Below are 23,270 nucleotides of genomic sequence, written 5' to 3'. Positions count from 1 at the left end.
GAGAGGTGAGCACCCGCCCTGCTGAGGAACAAGAGATGGGCGTATTCCAGGCTGTTCCAGTCTGAACAGCGTCCACACCACTGAACCAGTGTTCTTAACAAATCTAACCAATTTCCAGAGTTAAAAAATGATTCTCCATCTGCTATACACAGTTGAGATCATTTTCAGAACTGTCTCTTAAGCGTTTCTCAGGGCAGCCTCCACTCCATCTCCTCCCAGACAACACACTAATAGCCCACACCGACAGGGAAGTGGCAGCGATGTCCCACACAACACGTGATGGCTGTCCCCACAACCCAGTTTATTGTTTCCACTGACTCGCCATTCCTGCCTGACAAAAGCATGGGTAAATTTTGCTATTTTCCAGCAAACATACAAAGAACTCTTTTAAAAACTGTAAGCTATACTCATTCAAATGTCATGTTTTAAAATACAGACAGCCCCCAACTTCAAACGGTTCAATGCATACTAATTTTCAACTTTAGAATACTGCAAAAGCAACACTCAGTAGAAATCACACTACGATTCTGAATCTTCCTCTGGGCTTGGCATAGTGTCGGCCATACCGCCATGAAGTACATCTCAGCCACAGCGTAGATGTGCAGTGCATGCGATGCGCTAATACAATCTCAATCTGTAACGGTTTGTTACAACATAACCCCATGCTAAGCTGAGAAGCATCTCTAAGCACTTCACCAGCATATTTTTCCTAAGAAGGGAATACCTACTTGTTAAAACCAGACTTACAAGCTAACTTCATTTAAACCATGTATGACCCAATTATTTGAAGCTGACTGCTGAGAAGGAATCTTAAAGCAACGGACACACTCATTTGTAAAATAAACAAGTGTTCCTTTCTAACTAGAAATTTGAATTTATCAAGATAACCTAATCAGCTGGTAAGAACATACCCAGAGCACTGTCTCAGTGACATGACCATGGGAGGCCAGCACACAGGGGGCCTAGACCACAGCACTAAGGACACGTCAGCTTCGCGTGTAGAAATTGAGAGGTCACCAAACCAGTTATCTATGAGACACTGAGTAAATCCAACAGTAAATTTTGATACATCAAAGAATACATTTCATTCATTTATATAAATCTTTAAAAGATGAAAAGTATTTTGAAAACATGTGACAGAACAATCTTTGAGGAAAATCAAAAAGCATGAAATGAAGGCATCTCTGGATATTAAGATCTCCAGATATATTTAATTTTCACATTTTCCAAATCAGAAATCCCCAAACAGTACATGTATAAATAAGAGTTTAAAAACACAATACTGGCCCTTTTTCTAGCCAAGATAAACAAACATTGGAAATCTCAGATCGGTAATGTGAAACAAAACAGAATGAACTTAAAATGAGAGAACTGGAAATGGTAACAAGTGCGATAATCAATTCTCTTCTTATTTCACTGCCTTTAAAAGCTAATGCTCCGGGCCCGGCAGTGTGGCCTAGCGGCTAAAGTCCTCACCTTGAAAGCACTGGGATCCCGTAGGGGTGCTGGTTCTAATCCCAGCAGCTCCACTTCCCATCCAGCTCCCTACTTGTGCCCTGGGAAAACAGTTGAGGACGGCCCAAAGCCTTGGGACCCTGCACCTGCGTGGGAGACCTGGAGGAAAGTCAGATATACAAAGGGGAGGAGAGACAGAGAGGAAGATTTTCTGTCTGGGTGATTCACTCCCCAAGTGAGTGCAACGGCCGGTGCTGTGCCCATCTGAAGCCAGGAGCCAGGAACTTTCTCCAAGTCTCCCACATGGGTGCAGGGTCCTAAGGCTTTGGGCCGTACCTGACTGCTTTCTCAGGCCACAGGCAGGGAGCTGGATGGGAAGTGGAGCAGCCGGGATTAGAACCGGTGCCCCTATGGAATCCTGGGGCTTTCAAGGCGAGGACTTTTACCTGCTAGGCAATTGCGTCAGGCCCAGACTCTGACTTTCAAATACACAAAACACATGGTTGTAAAATACAGGGGCTGATACACTACTAAGAAAGAGCAATCCAAGTACACAGTACTTACCAAAAAAAACCCAAAACAAGCAAGCAAACAAACAAACAAAAAACAACAAAAAAAGCCACTTTAAAGACACAGATCGGTTAAAAGAGTAGGAAAAAAGATATTACTCAAAAAGAATGCTGGACAGCTATAGTAATAACAAACAAAGGAAGATTTATACCAAAAAATAAGTCACTTCATGTTAATAAAAGCATCATGTGATCAAGAAATTATGGTTCCTAAGCATGTATAGATGAACAAAACTTCAACAATACATAAAGGAAAGACTAATTATTTTATTGGCTTATACAGATGTGTGTTGAAACACTACACTGCACCTCACCAAAATGTACATGTACTAATCTAAAACCAAAAATACTTTTAAGAAAATACGTCAAGCAAGTTGAAATAGACAAATCTACAATTATTGTTGAAGATTCCAATAAGCCCCCTTTTGTTAAATGACAGAACAAGCAGACAGAAAATCAGGGAAGATACATCAGGTCTGATAAACACTATTAACCATTCCATCTGACATTTCCAGAACACTCCACATACAGCATGTGTAATATCTGGGCTGGGAGCACACCTGGCAAGGGCATTTAGGAACGCCAATGCCAAGCTGCAGCTCCTGCTCATGGATGTGAGAAATGGTGCCAGGGGTGGACTAGGCTGAACAAGATTACAGTACCTGCCAGCAAGGATATGGGTAAGGTCTGAAGGCAGGCCAGATCATGTGGCCCAGCACCCTCTGGCACTTGGGAGAGCCAGTGTTGTGAAAGACTGGGTTACACCGCGGCACCTGGCGGTTTACATAAGAGCCAGATCTGGAGGTGAGTCAGGCTGGGATAGGCTCTAGCATCCATCAGTGAAGGCTGGTATGCATGCAGGCGGCCAGTTAGGCTAGGCCACAGTACCTGCTGGTGACTGCCAGGACTAGGGGCAGGCCATATCAGGTTAGGCCGCAGCACCTTGCAGCACATATGAGATCTGGTAAGGGAACTTGGGGAGCAGCCTAACTGGCTACAGCCAAGGCCAGGCTGGGCTGGGCAGTCCACAATACACAAAGACATGAGTGAGAGCCCTGACAGGGTGCAGGCCAGGTTGATCCACAATACCCACCATTCACATGAGGGTTGGAGATGGGCCAGGACGGAGTAGTACCTGCTGGTAAATGCTGAGACTGGGGACAGGCCATCTCAGACTGGGCCACACCTGTTGGCACACACAAGACCCACGGCTGGGAGCAGACCTATTAGGTGAACTTTGGGGCCTCCCTTGCTGGGCTGCTGCTTCCACTGGTGAGTACAGTATGAGAGCTAGGACTGGTGGGCTGGGAAGAATGGGGGCAGGCCTGGCTGGGCTAGGCTGTCACACCCGCTGGCATGCATGAGAGCCAGCCAGGCTAGGCTGCAGCACCGGCTGGCAAGTGTTGGATGCAAGTCATGTCAGGTGCCACGATCTGGGGCTGGGAACACGCCTGGCAGGGGAACTGTCGGCACTCCCTTGCTGGGCTGCAGCTCCACCTGGTGAGCATGAGGATCAGGGCTGGGCCTCCTTAGTGACCGATGGCTGTATAGTGGACTACACGCCTAGAGGCACAAAGGGGACATGACAGCCAGCTCATCTAGGGTAGCAGGGCACATCAACTGCCTCATCAGAGGATGGAAAACAGAACAGCTTGGTCCTGCTGGCCACACTTTGCAACATGTTTCCAGGCCTAGGGGTGCACTAGACTGGACCTGGTCACCCAACAGATCCTGGAAATATTTTCTCAACCCTGGTGCAACGAGTCACAACCATGCAAGCAACAGCCCTGGAACACTCCTGCCCCATCTCTGGGTGTCTTCTAGTCTGACAGCAAGGAGTAGCTCCCTCCCCTTAACCCCCTGCAAACAAACAAAGTATAGACATTTCTCCTAGACACCTTCTTCTATTCCTCCACCCTCCCCACCTTATTCAGAGACCTACATGGGTATGCATCCCTCTCAACTATGTAAACAATGTTTAAAATGAAACAAAAAATTTAAAAAGCATGTTCTCTTTCCACAAGTGATGCCAATCAAACAATCAATAATTTAAGGCTATCTGGAAAAATTTCCAAATATTTGGAAAGTGAGTAACACTGCTGGATAACCCAAGAGTCAGAGAAATCCAAAGGAAAAACCAAAAACTATATAGATCTTAAATTAGAACAAAAAAATTAGCTTTTCAGAATGTGTGACTGTCACTCAGGTGTAACTTAGAACATACTGATGGTATTAGACAATCCACAACTGGTGTCACACAAAAATCAACTGATGATGGCTCACACCCTGAACAAGAATATCAAAGTTACAAAATGCCTAGAAGATAAAGGGGAAATATCTGCAACTTTACATTGTACAACAAAAGTGAAATTCAACCTTATAACAAAAATTACAACTTCTGCATTAACTGGAAGGAAATAATTATGAATCACCTATCTGAAAATATTCAAAATATACACCCAAAACTGAACAGAGGAAAAACAAACCAACCTAAAAGGTACACGAAAAAAATGCACAGACCTTTCACCAAAAAGCACACCCAGCTTCAGTTAAGCACAGGGCGAGCACTCAGCACCACTGCAGGGAGAGGCGAGCACTCAGCACCACTGCAGGGAGAGGCGAGCACTCAGCACCACTGCAGGGAGAGGCGAGCACTCAGCACCATTCCAGGGAGAGGCGAGCACTCAGCACCATTCCAGGGAGAGGCGAGCACTCAGCACCACTGCAGGGAGAGGCGAGCACTCAGCACCATTCCAGGGAGAGGCGAGCACTCAGCACCACTGCAGGGAGAGGCAAGCACTCAGCACCATTCCAGGGAGAGGCGAGCACTCAGCACCATTCCAGGGAGAGGCGAGCACTCAGCACCACTGCAGGGAGAGGCGAGCACTCAGCACCACTGCAGGGAGAGGCGAGCACTCAGCACCACTGCAGGGAGAGGCGAGCACTCAGCACCACTGCAGGGAGAGGCGAGCACTCAGCACCATTCCAGGGAGAGGCGAGCACTCAGCACCATTCCAGGGAGAGGCGAGCACCCAGCACCATTCCAGGGAGAGGTGAGCACTCAGCACCACTGCAGGGAGAGGCGAGCACTCAGCACCACTGCAGGGAGAGGCGAGCACTCAGCACCACTGCAGGGAGAGGCAAGCACGAAACGCTAACAGGCTAGCACACACCTAGTAAAGCTAACACTGAACGACTGATGATGTCAGTGCTGGTTCTAACACAGATCATCTAGAACCCTCAAACACTGCAGATGAACACGTAATGCTAGAATCATTCTGCAAAACAGCACGCGGAAGTGACCCTTACCATTTAATTCAACAGAAATTTCTAAAATTATTTCTATGCAAATGCCCAAGTGACTATTTCTAATAGTCTAAAATCAGCACATGAAACACACTCTGCACACAACAGAATACTACTCAGCAAAAAGCAAGCAACACGCAGCAACTTTAATGAAGCTCAAAATAATTGTGTTGAGTGAAAGCAAGCAAGCCAAAGAACACATACAGCTTATTTCTATAAAATTCTACAAAATGCAAACTGACTTGTCCTGAAAAGAAACTAACGGAAAAAAAGCAGTGGTGTCCTGGGGACAGGCAGGAAGGACTCCCTCATGAGGACAGGAGATTCCTGAGCGTGGCAGACACACGAGTTCCGTAGGCCAGACTGCACCCGACACAGCAGTCCCTGTGCTATGCCTCAATAAAGCTTATTCAGAGAAACTGCAAGCAGTTCATAAGGAGACATCTGCAAACCATGATTCTGACACAGAACTTAACATTCGTAATATTTAAGAGACTCATATAATAATTTTTAAAAGTACAATAAGGAAGTTAGCAGAAAGATCTGAACAAATGTCACCAAAGGGTGAAAAAAAAATACTCAGCCACATTAGTCATCTGAGGAAATGCAAATTAGAAGGAGGAGCCATTACTACTCATCTTTTAGAATGGTTCAAGTTCAAAAATCGTAATGCTAACAAGCCTAAGAAACAACTGAAACTCAAGCATTGCTGATGGAAATGCAAAACGATTTAGGAATTTTAAAAAACAGCTTAGCAGTTTCTTACACAGTTAAATAAACACTCAGGGAATGACCCAGCAGTTTCACTCATAAATGAAAATGTCTGTTCACACAGAAAAACTACCAAGAACAAGAAACAACAACCCAAACGCTGCTAAAGTAGAAAATGACCACCTGCAAAGGAACATACTGCTTAAAAATTCATGAAAAGTGGGATTACAAGATAAGCTTTTTGGTGTCAAAAAAGCAACTGAAATCCTTGAATAGTTTTTTTCATACGCAAATTTCCATGAACTTTTTGTGGATCTTTACATGCATGTATTTCAAATATTTTTGCATATAAATTATCTTGTCTTTTATTTTCCACGAAATTTTTTTTTTTGCAGTGCCCTTGTATATCCCCACAATGCGATACTACTAAGCAATATAAAGGGATGGACTCTGGCACAGGAAATATGTACCAATCCCTGATCCAGTGTACCAAAAGGATACGGACAAGATGACTTCTGAAATGCCCTTCCAGAAAGGGCAAAGTACAGGGGCATAAAGAAGACAGAGACAGACTTCGGTTGCCTACCAGGAAGCGGGACGTTGGCGCTGTTGAAACTGTTTACACCTTACATCTAAAGGTACTTGACACCTGGCTCATGTCTGTCAGAGCAGTATTAAAACAAGGGAACGTTTCTATGTGCGGAGAGAGGCAGGTGCTGAGGCAGGTGCTGAGGCAGGTGCGGCAGGTCCGCCTTCTACACGGAAGTCCCTGGTCCCAAGCACAGCTCTTCATCCCCTCCCACAGCCCAGGAGGCGGCACCTCAGGGTCAGAGTCAGGGCGTGGGTCCCTGCCAGCCAAGCCTTCAGCCCGGGCCAACCCGACTGCTCCAGGCATTGCCCAGTGAACTGGCAGAGGGGTGATGTGTGTTTCCCTCTCTCTGCATTTCAAATAAAATACAAATAAGTTGAAAAGCAAAGAAATGGTTTAGCTGCTTAAATAATGCCAAACAAGACAGCCTGATCCACACACAGCCAACGATTTTTTAATCTATGTCCTTTCGTGTGTCAGTGCTGCCCTTCTGTGTTCCATCAGCAAGCCTAACTACAATCTGGAAACAAGAGGGCACAAAACTGGGCTTCACGCAAAGGCTAGACCTAAAGGTTGTTACCTCAACTCAATGTCAGCCCTTAAGTGTACTAATCCTAAACTGAAAATTAGCACAAACCACTTTAGGAAGCTAAAATGATTTTATTTTCTGTGTTTCACCTCTGACTGTAAAATACACAACAAACAAAATCTCAACAATGCATTCTATTTGCAATTAACTATAAACATGAACCGTAAGCAAATCACCTCAAATAGAATCCCAAGAACCAAAAGGAAGTAAAGCTGAACAAGCGCTTGAGCTCTGAGCGTCCCTAAGAACCACAATCTGTAGTTTCTCTTTCAAAACCTTGAATCATCAGTTACAGCCTCTGTGACAGACAGCGACACAGGTTCCAGCAAAGATGAAAAGACCAGCACCATCTGCTGGTGGACAAGTCTTCCTCTAAATCCGCTCCACAGATGGGCAGTCAGGTCGCAGAAACATGGCTGCATTACAGAATCAAGCGAACCCCGACAATGGCAGGGGCTGTGAAGGCAGGAAGTGGCACAGGAAAGCCACAGATCACAGAGACAGACACTCCACTAACTGGGTGAAAGATTCTACTGCGTATGCAGGCTATTACTGCCTGTGTTACTACCACCTCAGCAGAGTCAGCAGTGAGAGCCAGAAGGACTAGCAGAGGGCAGGGAGCTGTCCCTCTGATGTGGGCAGTGCTTACAGCAAAGAGACGGGGAACAGGTCGGGTACAGCTGTGTTCCCAACATGTCCATGTCACACTACAAATGGAAAAAAGTACAGACCTGAGAAAAATACGAAGGTAAACACACATGCGCATAACCGAACAAAAGCAACACTAACGCAAAAAAAAAAATTACACTCAGAATAAATAACATTATAGGGATATGGGTAAACACTATAATCAATGAAACAGAATATGCAGTTAAAAAGAACCAGACTACAAAATACATACATTTAAAATCACTAAAATAATTTTAAAATGGTCTGGATAACCAAATGGACAGATTTAGGAAAAATTCACTAACATTTAAAAATGAATCCAGGTGGGCCCATGGGGTAGCCTTATGGCTGAAATTCTCACCTTACACATGCCAGAATCCCATATGGGCGCCGTGTCCTGTCAGCCCCACTTCCCCTCCAGCTCCCTGCTTGTGGCCTGGGAAAGCAGTCAAGGATGGCCCAAAGCCTTGGGACCCTGCACCCACGTGGGAGACCCAGATTTATTTAAAAATAAATAAATCTTATTTTTAAAAAAGTTTTATTTATTTATTGGAAAGTCAGATATACAGAGAGGAAGAGAGACAGAGAGGAAGATCTTCTGTCCGATGATTCACTCCCCAAGTGACCGCAACGGCCAGTGCTATGCCGATCCGAAGCCAGGATCCAGGAACTTCTTCTGGGTCTTCCACATGGGTGCAGGGTCCCAAAGCTTTGGGCCGTCCTCGACTGCCTTCTCAGGCCACAGGCAGGGGAGCTGGACGGAAAGTGGAGCTGCTAGGATTAGAGCCGGCACCCATATGGGATCCCGGTGTGTTCAAGGCGAGGACTTTTAGGCACTAGGCCACGCCGTCGGGCCCAATAAATCTTTTAAAAAAATGAATCCAGATATTGTCCCAAAATGCAACAGGGAAGGATTAGGAAGAGCATGTTAAAGCAATATAGAGAAAGAAACGGATGTACCTGACAGGAGTGTGCAAGTGAGGCAAGAGAAGGCCGGAATCCAACAGACGACGCTGGGGTGAATGCTGCTGTGCAACAGCTGGAGCACAGGTTCGATTCCCCCTGCCGACATGCACAGTCTAAGCACTGGCCCGGTTATCCAAGAGACTCAGTCTGTGGTTCTGGACTCTGGTTCCGATATGTGAGAAGTGAACCAGAAGATGACAGGTCTCGTTCCCTCCCTCCTTCCCTCCCCCCCGTGTTTGTGTATTCCTCTGCCCTTAAAAAAATTAATGTAAAAATAGCAAACACACTCTTAACAGGATAGAGTGAAATTTAACTTTCAAAAGCAAAATTTTTTTAAAGTAAATCACTCACAGAAGAATAAAATAACACTGACCCGATGCCCCTAGAGCCCCAGTGCACCAACAGGGAGAGCTCGTCGCCCAGAACCCTGAGGGGCGTCACACGCTTAGAATGCTCTGTCCCTTTAGAACTTCAATGTGATTGCAAATAGGAGCAAACCCTGCCTCAGAATTCATCACTCAAACCCTCATTCTCAGAAAGAGGAATACAAAGGGAAAAAGATTTATTCCTAGCTTTTAGAAAAGCATATTACAGGCCCAGTGTGATGGTTCAATTGGCTAACCTTCCACTTGCACCCATATGGGCACTGGCTAATGTCCAGCTTCTCCACTTCCCATCTTTTCCTGCTTATGGCCTAGGAAGGCAGAAGAGAATGGCCCAAAGCCTGCAACACTGCACCTATGTGGGGGACCCAGAAGAAACTCCTGGCTCCTGGCTTCAAATTGGCTCAGCTCTGGCCATTGAGACCATTTGGAGAAAGAACCATCGGGCAGAAAGTCTATCTCTCCTTCCCTCTGTAAATCTGTCCTTCCAATAAATAAATAAATAAATCTTTTTTTTTAAAAGAAAGTATATTACTAGGGCCTGGCACGGTGGCCTAGCAGCTAAAGTCCTCGCCTTGAACTCACCAGGATCCCATATGGGTGCCGGTTCTAGTCCCAGCAGCTCCACTTCCCATCCAGCTCCCTGCCTGTGGCTTGGGAAAGCATTCGAGGACGGCCCAAAGTCTTGGGACCCTGCACCTGCGTGGGAGACCTGGAGGAAGTTCCTGGCTCCTGGCTTCAGATGGGCACAGCATTGGCCGTTGCGGTCACTTGGGGAGTGAACCATTGGACAGAAGATCTTCCTCTCTGTCTCTCCTCCTCTCTCTATATCTGCCTTTCCCATAAAAATTAATAAATCTTAAAAAAAATACAGCATTCTTTCATGGTAAAAAAAAAAAAAGCTTAATATATGAAATGGGGACTAAAAAGTGTTGTGGCTCAGTAAATTCAAGTTCATGTCCAAGGCACAGCACACAGCACCTAAATCCCACGCAGGACCACCAGGTGGAGCCCCAGCTGCTCCATTTCTGGTCCACCCCCTGCTAACAGGCCTAGGGAAGCAGCAGAAAGGCAAGTGCCAGGGCTTCGGCCATCCACATGAAGACCTAGACGGAGGGCAAAGCTTTTGGCTCGGCCTGGTCTGGTCCCAGCTGTCCCAGCTGTCCCAGCCATTCGAGGGGCAGCAGATAGGTGGTCTCTTTCTCCAACTCTGTCATTCTGCCTTTCGTGTGTGTGTGTGTGTGTGTGTGTTTTGTTTTGGGATATATATAGATTATATATTATATATAGATAGATACATTATATATTATCTATATCTATAGATATAGATATCTCTAGCTAAGATCATGTAAGAAAATGTAGCTAAGGTCAGAAAGAAAAGCTTATTTGAAAGTATGTATCAGAAAATAACAATCATCAAAAATAAAATTAGAATTCTACCAAATAATACAACCTTGAAAAAAAGTATTTGTTAAATTGTGAAGCTTCCCAAATATAAAGTACTATTTTAAGCTGCTTCCTAAATGCAATTATTTTAGTTAGGATTCAGCATAAGCTGTCATACTTACTGAAATTTATTTACATGTCACCTGTTCACATACAGAAATTTGTAATGTATAAAAATGCTTTTATCTGAAAATGTTTTCCTCTATGTAAGTGACTGCACCTATATTATTTCTTCTAAACACTTGAAAGTCAAAGTTACAAAGGGAGACAGACAAAGGGAAGGAGAAAAAGATCTTCCATCTGCTGGTTCATTCCCCAAAACAGCCACAACAACCTGAGCTGGACCAGGCCAAAGCCAGCAGGCAGCACCTTCTTCTCACGCGGAAACAGGGACCTAAACATCAGGCCAGTTCACTGTTTTTCCCAGGCCATCAGCAGGGAGTTCAACAGAAGTAGATTAGCTGCAACAGCAACGAGTGCCAGCACTGCAGGTGTCTGCTTAGCCCAGCACACCACATGCCCACTTCAACTCCGATTATCTCCAAAATTTTAAAACCGAAGACCTGAATTGTGCTAGATCTGATTTCACTTTTTGTAGACGATTGTAAGCCCACTGCAAGTCTTCTGCTTCTGAACAGGGATGTACTCAGATGAATCGGATGAGATTTAGGAGTTAAAGGTTCTGTGTTCTAATTCTCTGTCAACAAGCTACAACCCCCATGTTCCACCTCAGGGAACCATTAGGCCTTGTTACAGGACCAGTTTTTATGACTATTAGTACAGACTGGTTGGGCTTTGCCACAGCACCCGCATCGGCTGGTAACTGCAGGGACTGGGGCAAATCCTGTCAAGCTAGACTGCAAAACCACCTGGAGAGTGCAACATCTGGGACTGGGAGTGAGCCCAGTAGGGGAATGGTGGGTACCTCTCAGATGGGTTGCAACTTCCATTGGTGAGCCTAAGAATGAGGGTTGGGGGCGGGTCTGGCTCACAGGTGGTGGTGCTCGCTGGCATGAGTGTGGGCTGCATAGTGCGGTTGGCTGGGTTGAGCTAGGTTTCCAAGTCCACTGAAGTGTACGAAAGCTGAATGGGATGCGGGACGGTCTGGACCAGTCTGCTGTACGTACTGACAGGCACAGGAACCAGGGCTGGGGTGGGTCCAGAGGAGTACATTGGGGATCGCTCCAACTAGGCTGCAGCTCCCACTGGTGTGCGCGAAGGCCAAGTGTGCAGTGGGCAGGACAGGGCTGGGTCACAGCCTCCAACTGGTTTACATAACAAAAAGGGCTGGAAAAAGAACTGATCCAGAAATTGCAACTACTAACGTGAGCTTAGGTTGATGAGGGTGACAGATGGAGCAGGACCATGTACTGGCAAGCATGCAGAAGTCAGGTCTGGCATCACTTCAGATGAGGCTTTTATTGGGGGGGTCCCCCAACTGAACCGTTGGATTCAGAACTCCAACTATGGGGAGAATTGCAGGATCGGTGGACTGACCATAGAACGCAGGTGTCAGAACTCAGTGAATAAGATGGAGTAGTGGACGGCATACCCAGATGCACATGGAGGATGTGGCAGTCCACTGGGGCCTGCAGAGGACATTAGTACCATAGCAGAGGAAGCAAGGCAGAACAAATTTGACAACTACCCCAGTCCAGCACTGACAGAAAATATCTGGGCGAATGGAAACTCTAAGTGGACTGTGTCAGCCAATGGACCTTGGAAGGATTTCCCCACCCTTGCACTGGCGAGACTGACAGCATTTCAGAACTATCCAAACCATCTGGGCAGAACCCTCGGAGCATGCTCCGCATCACTGGGTGGCTCTTTCCCCAATCCTGGGTACTGAGGTGACTGCGAGACAGGGTGCAGCTTCTCCCCTTGTCTTTCTCCCCTCCTCTCAGACACAGAAGGAAGAAAAAGGCAATTTGGAAACAATATTCTCACCCACTTTCTCCTAACCCTCCATCCTTCCCACCCTGAACAACTACATAAACATCATCAAACAAACAAACAAAAAGGTAGCTAGAGTCTAAAGGTTTCAGATTTGTAACTCTGTAAGTATATCCTAACTATGCTGGCACAAACTACCATCACTTTTCACCTAGACTCCTCTACTATTCCTTCAGCACGTCTCTACTTCTGCCCTGAAAAGCCTACTTGTCTACAGAGCAAAGGAGCTGGAGGCGTCCACACAATGACACGAGCTTCAGCCATTAGCTCTGAGAGCCGGTGCCTGGTCATGCCTCTCATTTCTCTCGCTCCCTGTTACACTGGCTCCAGTGGCCCCTACAGCGCTCTATGCCCACAAAACAAAGCCCAGGATCAAGTCTGCTCTGCCAGCTACCAGGTTTGCTCCTTTGTCACACCAGAGTTTTCCCTCAAAGGTCACCTTTTTGGTAAAGACTTCCTGTCCAAGCGATATAACGATGTAGCATTCTTCCCATCAGAAAACCCGTATCCCTTTATCCACCTTATTTTCCTTTTGGCACTATTGCCTAATATACTGTTTGCCTTAGCTGTTGCAATTAGTCTCCTTTCCCTGGCTAAAAGGAAGGGATTCTGATTCTATCGCTAATGGACGTTCAATGCGCATATACACCTGTGAGACAGGATCTACCACGACTCACCAAATGGATGGAGGTCTGTACTCTGCAAACGGAGGCAGAGGGAATGGATCAAACTCCAGCCCAGCCAATCGGAGCTCAACCTCCATCATCTTTTCTGTTATGGTAATGATGGCACCTGCCTTCCAGGGTTATACAAACTGAACACAGTGTACAACACACACGTTCAATGGCCGCTTGCTGTGAAAATGACAATATGCTTGCACCAAATTATCACATCAAGTTAAGCACTCATTCTTTTTCCAAAAGTTTGCAAACTTCAGATCTTCACAAGCTAGTACCAAAGTTAATATTAATCTGCATAAAGTCTTAGCCTATATACAAATCCATATTCACACCATAATTCATAGAGACATTTTCAATTTCACTGAAAAAAAAAATTAACCACTGCACAAAATGTATTTGTCACAGTGGCAATTTACATTCGTTGCTGCTTGCTTCATTAAGCCATAAAAGGTTAAAGTTAGAACAAGACCAGTAGAATGAAGACACTACTTCTGCATTTAACCATGTCTTCCTGGGCCTGGTGCAGTAGCTTTAGTGGCGAAAGTCCTCACCCTGCATGCACTGGGATCCCTTATGGCCGCCAGTTTGTGTCCCAGCTGTTCCACTTCCCATCCAGCTGGATGGGAAAGCCGTCGAAGACGGCCCCAAATCCTGGGACCCTGCCACGCATGGGAGACCTGGAAGAAAGTCCTGGCTTCAGATCAGCTCAGCTCTCACCACTGCAGCCATCTGGGAAGTGAATCAGTGGATATTTCTGTTTCTCCTTCTCTCTGTAAAGATGACTTCCCAATAAAAAATAAACAAATTTGAACAATTTAAAAAAAAAAAGTTTTCCCAATCTTTAAGAATGTCCCAAATGACTCTTCCTTTTGCTAAGAAGCTGGCTAAACTCAAAGGAGTAAAAATGTGCCAGGTAGCAGGAGATCCTAACTCACTTTAACCACAACGTACTTGCTGCCCAATGGATCGTATAAGTCACTGCTTCATTCCCCAATGGATCTTATAATCCACTGCTTCATTCCCCAAATGGCCACAGTGGCTGGAGCTGAGCTCATCTTTAAAGCCAAGGGCCAGGAGATTCTTCCGGGTCTCCCACGTGGGTGCAGGGTCCCAAGGCTTTAGGTCACCACTGACTGCTTTCCTAGGGAACAAGCAGGGAGCTGCATGGGAAGTGGAGCCGCCGGGACACGAACTGGCCTCCAGATAGGATGCTGGTAGTTCCAGGTGGAGGATTAGCCAATTAAGTCATTGCACCAGCACCAAGAAACTCTTAAAGAAGAAAAAGTTCTTGGCTCCAAGACTTTGTTCAATAGTCAAATGGAGAAAGTGCAATTCTCCAGAATTCTGATCCGATGTGACCATGGTACTTATGGGCTTTTATTCTTCCTGATCTGAAAAATAGTGCAAAACATATCTTACAGAGTTGTAACAATACAGGTGCTCAAAAGTTAATGGAAAATAGAAGCAAAAAGCAAATTTATTTACTGCAAGAAGTGCTGAAATCCATGCACACTTTTAGCCCTAAAAATAAACTGTACTATACAAATACAAATTTTACAACCTACAAATACAACAAATTTTATTGCAGACACATTAAGCAATTTTTTCCTTTCTTTTTTGGTAATTTATCTGAATTGAGGGAGGGAGGAAAGAAGAAAGGGAGAGGAAGGGAGAGCTGGAGCAAAAGGGCCAGGTCTTCCACCTGCTGGTTCCACTGGCCAGGGATGCGATCGGCTGAAGACAGAGGCCAGGAACTCCATCTTGCCATCTCCTGCATGTGGCAGCAGCTCAAACACTTGGGGCATCTTTTGTTGCATTTCCAGGTGTGTGAGCAGAAAGCTGAATCAGAAGAGGGGGGAAGCCAGTATTTGATCCAGCATTCCAGTATGGGAAAGTGGTGGCTTAATCTGATATACAAAAACATAAGCCCACATGGAAGAATTTTTAAGAGATAAAAAGTCATAATCCACTATTTCAACTGTTGTCCTTTTTCCTAATTTCCTTCAAGCTCTTTTCTTCATTAACATCTACAGAAAGTTACATTCATGGTCACTTGGAACACAGCAGTCAGCCGGTCACTTGCAGAGTGGCCCTGGGCTGTACCCGAGACCCTGCATCTTCCTGTCCATATAACATGGGGTGAAGCAGAGCTGAGTTACTGTAAACCACTCAGTGCAATGCCTGGCACATGGCAAATTCAATAAACATCAGCTAAAAACTGAACATAAACTTAATATCCCATACTTAAACAAAACACTAACATGGATCAGAAACCCAAGAAAAAGAGATAATCCAAGAAGGACACTCACAGAAAGACTCCAGGATACCCTACTACATCAACTACTTTTAAATAAATACCTTCCTAGCAGTTTATCCAGAGATTTCACAAAACATAACAGAATACATCTTTTACTTCCTATTTCCAGTAGAGGCCTCCACCTAAAAATTCATGTTCAAGACTGAAAACCTAAATTACCATTCTGAGTTATTATTTAAAAAGCGGGGAAGGGTCAGCTTCATCAAATACAATTTAGGGTCTTTGGCAAAACATTTAAATAGGTCAAATGCAATTTTCCCGCTGATTGCTAATGTTTTGCACAGGCTCGCTGATAACACATCCTATGTTATACACACAATCATGTGGATAGGAGACAAGCTAACGGAAGACGGTCTGGAGGCTGGCTGCTAAGCCACAGGCAGACTTAGCTCTCTGCTGGCCAAAGTATAATCCCCAGACCCAACCAAGGGCTTAAGTCAACAGAAAGAGCTCAACATCAAAGCAAAGGCCACGTTTTACAGAGCAATGATAATCTCTGATCTGGTCATCTTCAACAATTTGTCACTGTACAAAAAAAAAATTATAAGGAGAGCAAGAGAGCGCAAACAAGATATTCCATGCGCTGATTCACTACCCAAAATGCCCATGCTGGCTGGGCCAGAGAAGACCAGAGCCAGACCCACTCACGGGCATCAAACACCTACCACGTGAGCCAAGCCAGACCCTCACACGCGCATCAAACACCTACCACCTGAGCCAAGCCAGACCCTCACATGGGCATCAAGAACCTGCCCCGTGGGTCACCACTGCCAACTCCCAGGGTTTGCATTAGCAGTAAGTAGGGGCTGGGGGACAAACTCAAGTATCCTTATACGGGCCGGGAGGCATCTTATCCACTAGGCTCAACAGCTACTTCCCAAGTTTCCCTTTGAAAATACAACAGAATGGCAAATTACTTACAGGTGGCTCTGAACTGGTTTATACTTCTCACCACTCAGTATCTTCAGCAAATCAATTACCCTTACATAGGTCTACCTTATGAGAAAACTTGGAGTCAGATGAAGCTCTGACTTGGAGTCAGATGAAACTGATGACAGCATGACTGTAACTTCACAGATAAACAAACCTTTACTGCTCCTATCTGGAGGATTTACACTTCTAGGCTCGAGTGGTGGTACAACAGCTTGATCCTCAGCCTGCCGGGGCTGGCATTCCAAACGGGCGCCAGTTCTGGCTATTCTAACGCCTGATTCAGCTCCCTGCTTATCATCTAACAAAGCAACAGGGCATGGTCCAAGTGCTTGGGCCCCGGCACCCCCATGGGAGAACCTCAGACTTCCTCAACACCGGCCCTTGCAGTCACATGGGGAGTGAACCAGAGTGTTGGAGACTCACCTCTCTGTAACTGACTTTCCAGATGAAATAAATAAATCCTTAAAAAATCTTTTTTCTTTTTAATTTACAAGCACTATAAACTTTGTCATCAGGTTGCCATAAAACATAATAGAACTAATTTAATTCAATATAGATTCTTACATTTGTATAAGTTGTTAAATTTCTGTAAGATTAGTTATGAAAAGGAGTAAGAGATGGCCAAGCGATGTGCCAGATACACAAACAAGCATACACACTTAGGCTAACAACACAGTTTATAAAGGGAGATTAAAGAAGCAACTTTAAAAACTAACAAGATTTCTTGGGCTTTGCACAATAGCCTAGAGGATAAAGTCATCACCTTTAACATGCACCAGGATCCCATATGGGCGCCGGTTCTAATCCCGCAGCTCCACTTCCCATCCAGCTCCCTGCCTGTGGCCTGGGAAAGCAGTGGAGGTGGCCCAAAGCCTTGGGACCCTGCACCCAGTGGGAGACCCGGAAGAGCTCCTGGCTCCTGGCTTTAGACTGGCTCACATTCAGCCACTGTGGCCACTTGGGAAGTGAACCATCGGCCGGAAGATCTTTCTCTCTCTCCTCCTCTCTGTATATTTGCCTTTCCAGTAAAAATAAATAAATCTATAAAAAAAAACTAGCAAGATTTCTTAAAGAACTAAATTATGTTTAAAATCAAATACACAATGTCAAGAACTGCATTTCCTTTATTAAAAAAAAAATACCACCACTCGAGCCTAGAAGTGTAAATCCTCCAGATAGGAGCAGTAAAGGTTTGGTTATCTGTGAAGTTACAGTCATGCTGTCATTGTTATTGCTATTGGAAATGCAGATTTACAGAAAGAAGGACAGAGATATGCCAACCCCTGCTTACTCCCCAAATGGCCACAACAGTCAGAGCTGACCTGATTGCAAGCCCAGGAGCCAGGAGGTTCCTCTTCTGGGTCACACATGTGGGTGCAGAGTCCCAAGGCTTTGGGCCGGCCTCAACTGCTTTCCCAGGCCACAAGCAGGGAGCTGGATGGAAAGTGGAGCTGCGGGATTAGAACCGGCGCCCAAATGGGATCCCGGCATTTGGAGGTGGAGATTAGTTAATTGAGCCATTGTGTTGGGCCCATACATTTACTTTAATGATGATTAATTTCAACAGACTCGCCCAAACACAGTATTTTTGACTCTGTTCTAACTAGAAATTTACTTTTCTTCTCAAAGAATAGATAACATATAAGGAAGGCTTTTATAAAATAAAATGTTTGTCACTTGTTTATTCTGAAAATCAGAAATAGAGAAACTGACTCTTCAAAGCCACACTGGCCCTGGTGCCTAGGCCAGAGTGAGCCCAGCCTGTCTGCAGCGCCAGCACCCACGTGGCCCCGCTGGAGTCTGGCAGCTCTGCTTCTGATCCAGCGCCCAGCAAGTGACCTGGGAGAGCAGCGGAGCACAGTCCAACTACTTGGGCCACACAAGCTCGCGGGAGACCTGCACAAAGATCCTAGCTCCTGACTTAGACCCATCCAGCAGCCGTTCGCGGAATGATCGGAAAGATCTAACGCTTCTTCTCTCCCTCTCTATAACTCTGCCTTTCCATAATCAATCATTTTAAAAAGTCACTTCAGAATATGAAAATCAGGCAATGATTTAACTTACTGCATATTACTATAGAAAAAGTGATACAGATACAACGGCCAGCAAAAATTAGACACTAATAGCTTCTTAGTGGCTACACACAACAGGAAAAGCAGCTTCCCCCAAAGTCACCAATTAGCACTGAAGCTCTCACTTGTTACCAACTTAGTGAATGTGCACGCTAGGCGAAACATTCAAACACAAACTAGAAAATACAATTCTAAACATTTAATGTTCACAGTTAAATTCCCTCTTTAATGCATATAACAAACATAGCTTAAAAAATAAAAAACGGAGAAGCCTAGCATAATGGCTCGATGGCTCAATTCTCACCTTGCAAGTGCCTTTGTGTGTAAATCTGCCTTTCCAAACGAATAAGTCTTTTTAAAAAAATGGAATCGAGTTCTACAGACATAAAAAGCTCCCCCATGTCTGACTTCTAACAGCACCGTTTGTTCATCACACACAGGAACCTGCTTCCGTGTCACACGATACTTAAAGTTGGCAGTTCAGTCTTCATCAAAAATATACAACAGACACTGTCTTATGCAGTGAGAAAATGCTAGAACCATCACACTAGTACCAAGGGAAGAAGACCACGCCCCCACGTCCTACACTGCACGTTGCACAATCTACCGGTCAAGGCAATTCGAGAACAGAACAGAAAACAAATGCAGGTGTAGAAATCAGAAAAGAAGTTCAACAACCCTTCTTCCCCATCTGTAGTTGAAATGCTCGTATACAGGGAATTTAAAAAAAAAAAAAAAAAGGTCAAAATTAAGAGAAGCATTAGAACTCAGTATGCCAGCAGGTTAAAAACTAAGCAACCTGAAGATGCAATGGAGAAGTAAATTTACGGGCCCAGTGCAATGGCTTAGTGGCTAAAATCCTCACCTTGTGTGTGCCAGGATCCCGTATGGGCACTGGTTCATGTCCTAGCTGCCCTACTTCCCATCCAGCTCCCAGCTTGTGGCCTGGGAAGACATTGGAGAATGGTCCAAAGCCTTGAGACCCTGCACCCATGTGGGAGACCCAGCACCCATGTGGGAGACCCAGAAGATGCTCCTGGCTACTGGCTTCAGATCAGCTCAGCTCTGGCCATTGTAGCCACTTGGGGAGTGAACTACTAGACAAAAGATCTTTCTCTTTCTCCTCTGTGGAGATCTTTTCAATTGAAAATCTATGCACATATATATGTTTTTAAAGAGTAAATTTATAAAAGAGCTACAAAATGATAATATTCTTACACTTCTGAAATGTCCAAACCCTACAGAAGGGAAACGTAGGGCCTCTGAATGACAGAAGGAAGTGGGCAGAGGAGCACGTGGCTCAGCAGTTAACCCCCATCAAACCCGGAAGTTCCCTGGGTTTCCACACCTGACTCACTTCTGATTGCAGACTCAGCAAGCTGGGTCCCTAACATCCAGTGGGAGACAGGGACTGAGTTACCAGCCCTGGGCTTGGGCCTGGCCAGGTCCCAGCCGTTACCTGCAGTCAGTCAACCAGTGGACAGGAGCTCATATGTGCGCTCCTGCCTTCACGAATAAATACACTAACCAACATCCCTAGAAGGAGCTGAACAAATGCAAAGACTGATTTTGGACAACCCAATTAATACTAAGACATAAATTCTCAACAAACTTTTTCTCGACTTGGAAAAAAACTGATAAGTTCAAACAGAAAAACAGCACAAAAAAATACCCACAAACAGAGACAGGACAGCGCTCCTGAAATCAAATCACACTTTGCAAAACCTCAATAACTACAATACAGTCAGACACCATCTTTCAGCCCCTCAGCAGTACAATGTACAAGAGCTTGACAACACATGACAAGGTTGTATGGGGAACAGGTGCACACATACACACCCACAAAGAGAGAAAGAGGCAGTGTAACCAGAAACTAGGCAAATTGGTTAAACAATAGAGACTAGAGTGCAGGGAATAGAAGAGCAGGGCTCAGTCTTATGGCATACAGCGTTAAGTCGCTGCCTGCCAAGCCAGCAAGCCATGTAGTCACAAGTACCAGCTGCTTTACTTTATCATTCAGTTCCTTGTGAATGTATTTAAGAAAACATCAGAAAAAGGCACTAAGTCTGGACCGGGCATGGTAGCCTACCGGATAAAGTCCTCGCCTTGAACAAGCCAGGATCCCATATGGGCGCCGGTTCTAACCCTGGCAGCTCCACTTCCCATCCAGCTTCCTGCTTGTGGCCTGGGAAGGCAGTCGAGGACGGCCCAAAGTCTTGGGACCCTGCACCTGTGTGGGAGACCTGGAAGAGGCTCTGGGCTTCTGGTTTCAGATCAGTTTAGCTCTGCCCTTGGGGAGTGAATCATCGGACGGAAGATCTTCCTCTCTGTCTCTCCTCCTCTCTGTATATCTGACTTTCAAATAAATAAATAAATCTTAAAAAAAAAAAAAAGGCACAAGTTCTTGGATTTCTGTACCCATGTTGGAGACCCAGAGAAATTACAGGTTCTGGTTCCGGCCTGGCCCAGCCCCAGCCAATGTTGTCAGCTGGGGAGTGAACCAGCAGACAGAAGACTGTCTCTCCTCCCTTCTCTGCCTTGACTTTCAAAAAACATTTTTTTTTAAATTTTGATAAAGGGAGCGGGGTAGGAAGCAGACAAGGATTCTAAGTACACTTTTTTCTCCCAATGTTGCTTGTTAATTTTACACATTCATAAACAATATTAAATGAACAAGGATGGGGTAAACTCAAAAGTGGGCACAAAAGAAAACAAGTAAATCTGACTTTATTACAAATACCCTAGAGTCCCTGTTTGGGAGCCTGTTACTTCAACAGGTATGGTCAGCCTAAACGCCCTGCAGCTTCATCCAATAGGCCTGCTGCTGGTGGTCGTGTGGGTGTAACTGGGGAAGCGCTTCCCAGGCAGTGCCAACCAGAAAGATGAGTCAGTACTCTACTGTAGGGAGCCAGGGTCGTCACGGAGCTGCACATGTCAAATGGAAGAAGGCAAGATGAAACCTGTGTGGACTGTAATTACACACTACGTCATGACTTTCAAAGTACATACACCTACACAAAAAAATAAACACATAGCCTAGGTCTCTGCTCTTTTGAAAGAACCTCGAAGAAAATTCACAATATGCAATGCGCAAACCTATCATCCAGACCTTGGTTTCTATATGCCATTCCTCACCAAGAGGCCAGGACCCCTTGGACGAATCAGCTGAGTCCACAGCTGGACCTGGAAGCTCTTACACTGTCGAAGAAACGAAGCAGTGGTGTTGTATGACATCAGACACCCCACAGCACAGTGCCTGATTCAGCTTCCGCCTAAGGGGCGCCCTGTCTAGAAGCAGGTGAAGGCTGAGTGCTTGGGTCCCTGCCACCCACGGGGGACCCCCCAGAGTTCCTAACCTCTGGCCGCAGCTGACACAGCCATTTGAGGAGAAAAACATGGGACATAAGATCTCTCTATATACATATTTTCTTTGTGCCTTTCAAACAAATGAAAAGAAATAATCTTACACAAATGTACAAAACAAAGCAAACATACCCCAGAAATAGAGAAAAGAGAGCCTAGAAGGAATTCCCTGGCCAAATTTAAGCAAAACGTATAAAACACATTTTAATTCATAAAGCTCTAAGAAATAAATAAAACAAAAATACTTCCCTCTGTAGACTGCCAATAAAATATCATATATATAAAAATAAAAATAAATATATATATATATTCACACACATACATATCTGTGTGTATGTGTGTAGAGTTCAGAATAACAACTGATTCAAGGTAAAAACGTGAAAAGCTACAGGGCAAAATTTCCACGATGACCAGAGTGACACGATCTCCAAGCTCAGCCCTCGCCGGTTACTGCTTGCAAGCAGCACGAGGCTGCCAGGGAGGGACAACCACGGCCAGCACCAGTGGCAATGGGGACAAAGTGACACCACACGCCTCCTGTCAAAACTGCTGACTCTACACCCAATCCTGAAAATACATACATCTGGCCTTCAAAAACAGTAACACACAAAAGGCTTGATTCTAAATGCCACACAAGCTCACGGAGGGAGCCGCAGTGTAACTCTGGGATAATTGTAAAATCTAACTTAAAGTCTGTACACCAAATAATTCAACTGTATCTATGCTTTCTGAATTCATAACTGTGTACTGTTACATCAGACAGCGTTTTTGTTTGTAAGCTGGCCATACAAAAAGAGTAAAGGGCTTGTTCCATTAAATGACTAAACAGTATAATAAAAGGTGGGAAGACCCACCCCATAATATATAAAGAAATAACCATTGCAGATCTAGATGAAGTGTAAACAAAAGTCCCTATAGAGAGACAGAGAGGCAGCCAACAAAGTTTAGCAAAAAATACAACAAGGAAAGAAAACTCACCACCCCTCTGCCCCAACTGGTTCCTCCCCAAGGCATATCACTTTCCCACCCCGGGCTGAGCACTGTGTGCCTATGCGGGACTAGCTGGGAAAACGATCAGAACTTTAGTCTGATTCCTTTTTAATAATTATTTTTACTGGAAAAGCGGATATACAGAGAGAAGGAGAGACAGAAAGAAAGGTCTTCCATCAGCTGGTTCACACCCCAAGTGGCATCAATAGCCAGAGCAGAGCCAATCCGAAGCCAGGAGCTTCCTCCAGGTGTCTCACACGGGTACAGGGTCCCAAGACT

At 45.1% G+C, this 23,270-nt stretch overlaps 1 protein-coding gene across 4 annotated transcripts in view; it reads right to left on the bottom strand.

The window, feature by feature from the left end:
- Positions 1-23,270, bottom strand: part of ARID2 (AT-rich interaction domain 2) — a 94,822-nt gene that overhangs the window by 60,386 nt on the left and 11,166 nt on the right. Inside the window, exon 1 of one of the 4 annotated variants that reach the window (XM_040978924.1) lies at positions 912-1,490. The exons of the other annotated variants lie outside the window; for them this stretch is intronic. Coding sequence (XP_040834858.1) covers positions 912-940 — 29 coding nt within the window. The 5' untranslated portion in view covers positions 941-1,490. Of the gene's footprint in view, positions 1-911; positions 1,491-23,270 lie in introns of those variants that run through there. 4 annotated transcript variants of the gene reach the window in all.

Source organism: Ochotona curzoniae, unplaced genomic scaffold, assembly GCF_017591425.1.
Source record: "Ochotona curzoniae isolate NIBS_2020 unplaced genomic scaffold, NIBS_Ocur_1.0 contig_2927, whole genome shotgun sequence".
Lineage (NCBI taxonomy): Eukaryota > Metazoa > Chordata > Mammalia > Lagomorpha > Ochotonidae > Ochotona > Ochotona curzoniae.
The sequence above is the reverse complement of the archived record's forward strand: the minus strand, read 5'-3'. Positions and strand labels throughout refer to the sequence as shown.